The 9,723-nt window shown below is 39.5% G+C and overlaps 2 protein-coding genes across 2 annotated transcripts; one reads left to right on the top strand and one right to left on the bottom strand.

Moving 5' to 3' along the window:
* Positions 1–1,742: 1,742 nt before the first annotated feature.
* LOC146672506 (uncharacterized) lies at positions 1,743–3,744 on the top strand. The gene is made up of 2 exons (XM_085386574.1): positions 1,743–2,674; positions 3,188–3,744. The coding sequence occupies exons 1-2, from the start codon at positions 1,856–1,858 to the stop codon at positions 3,521–3,523; spliced, it is 1,155 nt and encodes a 384-aa protein (XP_085242700.1). The 5' UTR covers positions 1,743–1,855; the 3' UTR covers positions 3,524–3,744.
* Positions 3,745–4,151: 407 nt separating this feature from the next.
* Positions 4,152–8,080, bottom strand: LOC146672505 (uncharacterized). Its single transcript, XM_085386081.1, has 3 exons — positions 7,882–8,080; positions 7,356–7,431; positions 4,152–7,232 (listed from the first exon to the last, which is right to left on the bottom strand). The coding sequence occupies exons 2-3, from the start codon at positions 7,428–7,430 to the stop codon at positions 5,376–5,378; spliced, it is 1,932 nt and encodes a 643-aa protein (XP_085242207.1). The 5' UTR covers position 7,431; positions 7,882–8,080; the 3' UTR covers positions 4,152–5,375.
* Positions 8,081–9,723: the final 1,643 nt, after the last annotated feature.

Raw genomic sequence — 9,723 nt, 5'->3', positions numbered from 1 at the left:
CTGTAAAATGATCTGAAACACGCTGTCTCATAATAAAAACCTGAGGCTACAGCCCTACACACCAACAAATCCCTCTCCTAATGAGGACACGTGATCTTTCTCTGTTAGGTATGAATACAAAGCAAAGAAGGTGTGGCTGGAGTGTATCCCAGGTTCCATGGGACGAGATGCATGGTACACACTGGAAAGGGCGCCATCCTGTCATTGGTTTAACACAGGGGTGTCGAACTCCAGGCCTCAGGGGCCAGTGTCCGGCACGTTTTAGATAACACCCTGGGTCAACACACCTGAATCAAATGATTAGTTCATTACAAGGCTTCTGGAAAACTCCAAGACATGTTGAGGCGGTTATTTACCATTAAATCAGCTGTGTTGTATCAAGGACACAGCTAAAACCTGCAGAGGCCTAGAGTTCGACACCGGTAGTTTAAAACACAAAGATGAACAACCATTCACACCTATGGGCAATTTAGAATGACCAATTAACCTAACCCCAGGTTTTAGGTTCAGAAAAGAACCTGTTCTGTTCCCTGTAAAATAACGAAACTGGAATTAATTTAAAACGTTTGCGGAATCCCACAAAACACCCCCTCATTTCTTTTGCTTTACTGTCCCATGCAGCGATCCGTAGGATATGAGCACCCCACGTGACCGCTTACAGCAAACCTCAGCAGAGTAGCGACAGCGGGAGAAGAGTTGCGCGTGCGCAGACATGGCTGCCGTCCTATGAAGCAGACCGAGCTCACGCAGAAAGTAAGTATCGCTCCTGTTCCTGTTGATCAAACACCATTAACACAGCGTCGCTGTCGCTTCTATCGACCCGCAGCAGCTGAAGCAGCCATGTGTTCAGCTGAGTCTCTGAGAGAGTTCATACAGGAGAGGCTGACTGCTGTTTGCCAACAAATCTTCTGCGAGGTTCAGAAAACCATCGTCCAGTATGAGGTAGTGATGTGTCGGTCGCGAACGAAATGGCTCTTAGAGGCGGATCTTTGACGTGAACGACGTGAGCCGACTCCTTATTGTGAGCCGGGATTTTTTTTTCTTTCTCTCACCCTCTCTCTCTCTCTCTCTCTCTCTCTCTCGCACTTTTTTCCCCTTCACTCCGCATGTGAGCCTTGTGCTTTGCGCTGGGAAGAGGGGCGGTAGTTAGCACAGGAACAGAGCGGAAGGGGGGGGACAGAGAAAGAGAGCCAGGGACAACAACATCACATTAGAAAGGTATAGTAATCATCCACAACTATTTTCAGTTGCAGATGATAAAGGATTCAGAAAGTTTATTCATGCAGGTCCATATGACAGAGAATGTGCATCTTCTTTCAGTTTTCAGACTGAACTTACAGACACAGAGACAACATGCTGACATAGTACAGTGGGAACACAAGGACAGGGATGACTAGACAGGAGACATGGGACCAGGGCAGGTGCATAGACACAGACCAGACACTCAGCAGTGTGAGCATGGAAACCAGAACCTAAGAACAAGAAAATCTTAACAAGAATTCAACCGAAACATATGGAAGCCCGTTTCCGCCACTAAAAAAAAAAAAAAAAAGGATACTTAACTCGAAATTTCGAGTTATCTTTCTCGAAATTTCGACTTATTTTCTCGAAATTTCGACTTATTTTCTCGAAATTTCAACTTAGCAACTCGAAATTTCGACTTAGCAACTCGAAATTTCGACTTAATAACTCGAAATTATGAGAAAAATAACTCGAAATTTTGAGTTATTTTCTCATAATTTCGAGTTAGCTCTGCCAATCAGTAATCTATGTGAATGACGTCATTTCCGTGTTACCCGGAAGCTGAAGCCCTCAGCTACAAATGCTACAGAAATGCTAATTATAGATACGGATCATGAATTCACAAATTGCTGAGTATTTTAAGCGTGGCTTCACAAATGAGGAGATTCTTGCGTTATTAGCTGAATCACATGGCATTACTATCAGCCTCCGTACACTTGAAAGGATTTTACACAACAACCGACTTTGGCGCAGAAAGAACAAAACAGAGGTGGGAGAGGTGGCAGCTTTTATACAAGCACAATTGGCAACCTCAGGACAGTGTCATGGGTATCGTTGGATGCACCAGAAGTGTTGGATGAATGGCATTGTTACTGACAGAGAAACCGTTCGTCTTCTGCTCCGTTTATTCGATGGAGAAGGTGTGGATTTGAGGTCACGTAGACGACTGCGGAGGCGAGTGTATCATAGCAGAGGCCCCAACTATGTGTGGCATATCGACGGCTACGATAAACTGAAGCCATTTGGGATTGCAATCAGTGGATGCATTGACGGATTTTCAAGGAGTATAATATGGCTAGACGCTTACAAGACAAATAATGACCCGAGAGTAATTGCTGGCTACTTCATGGATGCCGTGATTCAACAAGGTGGTTGCCCTGATCGAGTGAGATTAGATCTAGGAACAGAAAACGTCCATGTGGCTCACATGCAACGATTTTTGCACTTTACAGACAATGAACCAGAAAGAGAGCACGTCATATTTGGAGCAAGTACAGGAAATCAACGCATTGAAAGATGGTGGCTAATCTTACGAAGCCAGTGTATCCAGTACTGGATTGAACTATTTGACAAACTAAGAGAGGATGGCCACTTCTCAGACTCTTTCTTGGACAAATCATTGGTCCAGTTCTGTTTTCTTCACATTATACAGGTGAGTTTACATAGGTGATTGTGTAAACGACATGTATTGTAACTGTTTAATTTGTAACAACTCACACGGCCTTTGTATATTATAGAAACATCAGATATATTAAAGTACACGTGAAAAGTAGTGCTTTTTTTTTTTTTTTAAACTGTTTTGTTAAAAAAAAAATTCCACATATATATCAAGGAACACAATTATACATTATAACACTGATTATTTATGTGTTTAGGCCTCTCTCTGTACTCGGTTAGCATTTTTGGTGGGTCAAAACTAAGTAAATAAGTATCTGTCTGTTCATGGTGTGTGTGTGTGTGTGTGTGTGTGTGTGTGTGTGTGTGTGTGTGTAGGTAGGTATGTGTGTGTATATATACGGATATATATCATTAATGTAGCTCAAAGCTAAATTAATGGTGTGTAAGCTAAGAAAATCAATGTAGAAGTTAGTTGTGCTTTTGTACATTAACATTTTCATATTGTATGCCTGAAAATGTTTCTTTTGTTCATTTTGTTTTCATCTAGGAAGAATTAAATGAAGTTGCTTTGGCCTGGAATGACCACAGAATGCGCCCAGTCCACAACTCCCGAAGTCCTCATGGCCGACCATCTTTTATGTATGCCCTCCCAGACATTTATGGCGCGAGGGACTGTCTCAAACATGTCAATATGGACAAAGTTGAAGCCTGCCTTGAAGAATGCGTGTTCAAAGACTTTCCATGTGAAGAGGATGTCTTTCATCTCTGTGTAGAACTCATGTCAGAACATAACCTGGACTTCTCAGATGATGTGTTTCATACAGTGGATCTGTATGTAAAGCTAAGGCAGTTGATGCTTACTGAGTTGGAGCTTTTGCCTTAAAGGTTAGACATCGTTATGCATTTTTAATTCTGTATTTTCATATTTAAATTGTAAACTTTTATGAGTTATTAATTTTTGGATGGTTGTCGTTTTTGGGGCACACATACATGGGTTTTGAGGGCCTGAAAATGTATTTCACGAACAGGGCCAATTGAAAAAGGCTATAAAAATTGTATTTAATTTTTGGAGGGTTGTTTTTTTTTTTGGATGGTTTATTTCAATTAACAAACCAATTTTTTGTTTTAAAAGCCTTATTATTAAAACATATGTAAACATAATGTCTGTTAGACCTGCTATTTGGAGGATATGCAGCGCATGTCACCTTGGAATTATGATTTCAACTTTTTGTAAATATGCTTTTTCATCTTTCTTTTTATTTGAGTAATTATTGATGTTTTGAAATATCTGGTTATGTAGCAGTAAAAAAAATTTTCACTGTCATTTTTTTCACTGCTGAGACTTTTTATATATACTGACTGTTTTCCTGATTATGGGCAGTATAATTATATATTTTTTAGCATATGGATAACCTAACTGAGTGAGATTTATGGACCTTTTTTTTTTTTTTTTTTTCGGATTGCGCCTCAGAATAATAAAAACCCAGAAATTACCAAAATTAAAGATGTAATTTGTCTCATTGAACACTTTATTATAAAACACAGATCTTTTGCCATCATCTTGTCTTAAAACAAAATAACTGTACTGTATTTACAGTAACACAAAAAACCTTAAAGTATTCTTATAAAAAGCTAATTGCAAGCACAAGACTTGGAAAAAGTACGATAATACACTCAACAAAAATATGCAATATGTTTTGCAAAAGTTCAATTATTATTAAAAATACAAACAGAATGGGACAATAAAAAGAGATTGAGGATAATATGGCAAGATCTGATAACAATATCCTACAATTAAAGAATAAGAACATGTGGTCTAAAACCACTATGAAGCAAATACATTAGGCTCAAACATGAAAACAGAAATATAGGAAAATATCTTTTAAATAACTACCCCATCGGCTATGTAGTTTTGAAAAAGGGGGCTATGATACACAAGGGTTTTTTTCCATTACAAAAATCAGGAAAAGCCAACCAAAAATCAACCTTCAGCTAAGCAATTGCTGATTTCACAGAAATCCAAAATAAAAGCATATAGGTGTGCCTTATGGCCATTCAATTTAGCAAAAGTCACCATAACCCAGATGGCTAAACAGAACTGTAAAAACATAACTGTAATAAAATACAATGATACAGTAAAACCTGACTTGTAAACTGTAAAATGTGTGCACGATGATAAAACATGTAGGAGATATTGCATATATCTCCTACATGTACTATACACTACATATTGCAGGGGTCTCAATCTCTAATTTTCTGGTGAACCACTACAATACATGTCATCTTTTGACATTACATTAATAAAATTTGACAAATTAAAATGAACCTAATGCATTTTTTAAAGTTGATTTTGGATTCAAATAATAGAAAAAATGAATAAAAGGTGGAAAAACTGCTTTCATTGTTCACATGCACACATGCTGACTGAGGAAATGGGAATGCTTATAAATGGTCTCCAGACTGCCACTCTGAGACCTCTGCAGAAATGCATTTCACAAGTGTTTAGAAAAATATTGCCTCAGTTGTAATAGGAAAACACAGAAACACAAAGAAGTACCTCAAATTGCATTACAGTGGTATTTCACCAAAGACTTTTTCTTGGAACTCAGTTTCTAAACACCTGAAACCTTTGCTGTGACATTCACATGGGAACACTTTAGTCTTAGTTCACAACTCAAATATAATCTGTTGTAAAACAACAATAGCTTTTAAGCCATTGTCCGTGAATCAAACCTTTATATAATGTCCATAACCCACACATTTGATTCCAACACACTGTTCATCTCCGATCTGAAGTCAGGATAGCTGTCATAATTTATCGACAGCTCCAGTACACACCCACATGTGTGTGCCACAGGTCGTCTCTGGAAACCTTTCAGTTCGTTAAACCCAATGATGATGTTCTTTCCCAGATGTAAATCTGAACCTGTGCAAAACCTGAGGAACAAACACAAATGTTCCTTCTCAGCATTCTTCACATATGTAGTTAGATATTTCTGAATCAGCTTCTGGTGAGCCGTCATTGTTTCAGGGAAAGTGAGACACTTGAGAACTTTTCTCACAGTTGGTTGGAGGGTTTCATAAACTGAAGATAGATCACAAAGGCTTTCCCATGCAGTGCTGAGTGTTCTTGCCCACTGTTCAATAACATAGGCAGGCTCTTGGACAAGTGTTTTGTGTGCAAGCTCCAATAGGACTTCAGTGGCATTGCAGGCTGTTGGTATCTTTCTGCAGCTGTGGTTATCAAGTATGTCTATAAGTTCTTCTTGGTCCACGGTGCTAAAGTCTGATCGCCACGCCTCTAACACTGTACGCTCAGAGTCAGGCATGAACTTAAGGAAATTCTCCACAATATCACTCTTTACATATCCAAAGGCAGCTTGTTCCAGAATGGCAGGTGCAATTTTCACAGGCAGATATTTCTCTCTAACCCATCCAAATGCAATGATTCTGCCCACACTCTCCCACTCCGGTTGCCCAAGATCATGCCTTAAGAAGGGCACTTTGTAAACGTTTCCAGTGGTGCACTGGTCATAGAATTCTTTCCAGAATTCTGAAAGACAGTCTCTCACAACTCCCCCATCGTCATGGGCCATTTCAGGTGTTCCATCAGGCAGTAAGACCTGGATTTTGATGTCGACATCTTCAAGGTCCTTATCACTAAAATGTGAAATGAGCTCTGACATTACCTGCCCTCTGTGGACCACCACTACTCTCCTCACTCTCTCACTGGATGGACCAGGTTGTGGAGAAAAAATCTGGGTGTCATCCAAATTTATTGGCTCACTGTCAGAAAAGGGGCCAACAAAAATAATGTCACTGCTGTGAGAAGTGTTAGCGCTTAGAGACTGCGTGGAAGATTGTGGAAGGTTATCGTTTGGAGTGTCTTCAATGTATGTCACATCATGGCTGATTGTTTCAAATGGAGCAGATGTTTGGACTGTAGTGACAGTAAAAGAAGAGGTTTGGTTTTGAGGACTCGCTTCAATTTCTGAAGATGGATGCAAACCTGGGTTGGAGCTCTGAAGGCTGTCATTTTGTTTTTTCTTTGTGGTGAGGTAGAACCTGAGGATATTAAGTTTTGTGACATGATAAAGTTCTCCTACTGTCAATGCATCATCGACTATCATCTCTTGATAATCCTTCAGATCACAGTCAAAATCTGTTAAGGGCCCCTGAATGTTTCCTCCATCTGGAAAGAACAGGCCTGTTGCAACCTGTAATATGTCCCTTTTCTTGGCATCCTTGCAGATGTCTATTTTTCTTGTTCCTCCTCCTCGTCTAGCTCTAACCTGCTTGAAAACCTCAGTGTCTTCATCATAATGCATCCATCCTATTTCTATTTTTCTATTTCTCTTCAGAGCATTTCTTTTATGGGTTGTTTGGGAATGTTCTTCTTGCCGTGTGCTACTGCCATCCTCTTCAGATAATTTTCTTTTGGACAGTTTGGATTTCAGCCGTTCAAAAAGCGCTGACTTGCGGCTGCTGCCCCTCCGTCTGCAAAATCCAAATACTGCTAGACGATCACCGTATGATGGCAAATAAGTCTTCAGCTCCTCATCTGTCATTAGACTTATGACACTGGCATCAATCTAAAGATGGAAAAATAATTTAATTTATTGAAACAACCAGCCTTGAAAATACAATTCTATTTTTAACTTAAGAACAATGAGGAAAAGTTGCATTTCAACCAGTATCTTGTTGGAATTAAGTACCTTCTCATTCTCCAAGGTCTGTATAATTTCCTCAGAGACTTCTCTTTGTTTCAAGAATTCAGTCAAGTCTCCCATGCTGTAAGGAAGGATGTAAATTAAAATTACAAAATTAAAATAAAGCCACCATATTATCGTCAAAGTATCTGTGCCTACCTACATTATGAGCTCTGACTATGGTGGAGAAGTGGGAACTGCATTTTTAAGTGTCCATTTGCACTGTAACTACAATCAGCATCACAATACAGTCAATCCCACATTTTCTCAGTTGTCTGGTTACAGTTTTATTGGTTTTGTTCCTTATTTATATAGTTGTCAGTCATATTCCCTGTTTTGGGTGATTTGTGATTTTGTTTTATACAGTGCTGTATACTTATTACGCATGCTTTCAGCAAAACGTCTGTTTCATCAGACGTAACAGGTGTCATTAGCGTGTAACAGAAACCTTATAGGTACCTTTGGTTAACCCTGACGTTGCATTCTATTCAACTTTGTATGTAACAATCGCTGTCACACTGTTTTTATATACCTTTTATCCAGTTATCATTTGTAGGAAGGCATTCAAAACTGAAGAACCTGGCGCCATTTGTTGTTAATACAGCAGCTCACGACACGATCCAGTTTTGAGTGCGCACCCCTTTGCGCCATATCCTTCCGGGTAACAAGGAAATGACATCAGCCACGTAGATTTCTTATTGGCAGCGCTAACTCGAAATTTCGAGTTATTTTCTCAAAATTTCGACTTATTTTCTCGAAATTTCGAGTTATCTTTCTCGAAATTTCGAGTTATTTTCTCAAAATTTCGAGTTAATAACTCGAAATTTCGAGTTAATAAGTCCGAATTTTGAGAAAATAACTCGAAATTTCGAGAAAATAAGTCGAAATTTTGAGAAAATAACTCGAAATTTCGAGTTATGGATCTTTTTTTTTTTTTTTTTAGTGGCGGAAACGGGCTTCCATAGAAACATAAGACAATATAAATCAAAACAAAACCACTCAGTCATCAGACTCAGAACTATGACAAGATTCAAGAAGTTTATTTTCATGTACACCGCAAAACAGAATCGGTTTTGCAGAGCAATGAAATTCTTACTTTGCAGGTTCTCTTCACACGGCTAAAAAAAGAAATAATAAGTATAATAGTGCTTTGTAGATCTTGTAGCTTATGTGTGAGTGTAAACAGAATTTTAAAGCGCAAGTACCGTAATTGTCGGGCTATAAGCCGCTACTTTTTGCACAAGCTTTGAACCCTGCGGCTTTTAGTCAGGTGCGGCTTTTCTATGGATTGTCCATGATTTTTGTCATATCGTAAGATGATTTGTTTTGTTTGTTCCACTGTTGTACGGCACTACGTTGCCTGGCGGAAGGATCGGGGTTCAAGAGTGGTATGTTAGTCACATGTCCGTCCGCCAGGCAACGTAGTGCCGTACGAAGTAGTGCGAAAAACAAACTTCAAAGTAGCGCTACGCGTTCAGCAGGAGGCGTGGATGATGAGCAGCGATAAACTTGCGAAAAGCAAATTATGCTCAACTCCACCGGTGGATTCTGACAGCGTGGAAAAGTGTGAAAACATCCACGATCACCAACGGATTTCGAAGGGCTGGACTGCTGCATGATGGAGAGGAGGACACCGCCACGGCCCTTCTGAGGGTGTTCGACTCTGACACTGACAACGAGGATTTCTTTGGTTTTGAAAGTGACAACGAAGGAAAGAAGCTGAGAGTGGATGACGAAGCCATCCTGAGCCTGTTCGTATCCGACACTGGAGAAGAGGACTTTGGTGGTTTTAGTGCGCAGGAAGAAGAGAAAGATGGTGGTGAATGACTGACTTTTCTTCTTGTTAAAGCCGTGTCACTGCACCTGAGCCTAAAAGGTAGTCCGAATCTATTTTTCTGGTGTGCTGTAGGTTACTGTTATGTACTACATGTGCAAATATGTACCCATAACTTGTTTTTCAAAATATTAATAAAAGGGGTGTGTCTCCAAACAGCCATCTCTTTCCTGACAATTCGCTTTGTGCATAATCTCTTACATATGATAAGTCAACATTGAAACACCTGCGGCTTTTAGTCAGGTGCGGCTAATGTATGTACAAAACAGGATTTTCCCCTGATTTTAGCTTGCGCGGCTAATATTCAGGTGCGCTTTGTAGTCCGGGAAATACGGTAGTTGCAACACTGTCACAGTGATAATATATACAGAATATGCAATATTAAGGTGTATATGTAGAGATGTACAAAATTGCAAATTTACAGTTATGGATAAACAGTTTGACATAGTCAGTGATTCAGTAGCCTGATGGCCCGTGGATAGAAACTGCTTTTTAGTTAATCCAAATTTTCTCAGCTTTCTTAGATTCATCGTTGAGCCT

This window comes from Rhamphochromis longiceps, linkage group LG3, assembly GCF_057381845.1.
Source record: "Rhamphochromis longiceps isolate RC_006_pf linkage group LG3, R_longiceps_female_GT1.1, whole genome shotgun sequence".
In the NCBI taxonomy this organism is placed as follows: domain Eukaryota; kingdom Metazoa; phylum Chordata; class Actinopteri; order Cichliformes; family Cichlidae; genus Rhamphochromis; species Rhamphochromis longiceps.
The sequence above is the reverse complement of the archived record's forward strand: the minus strand, read 5'-3'. Positions and strand labels throughout refer to the sequence as shown.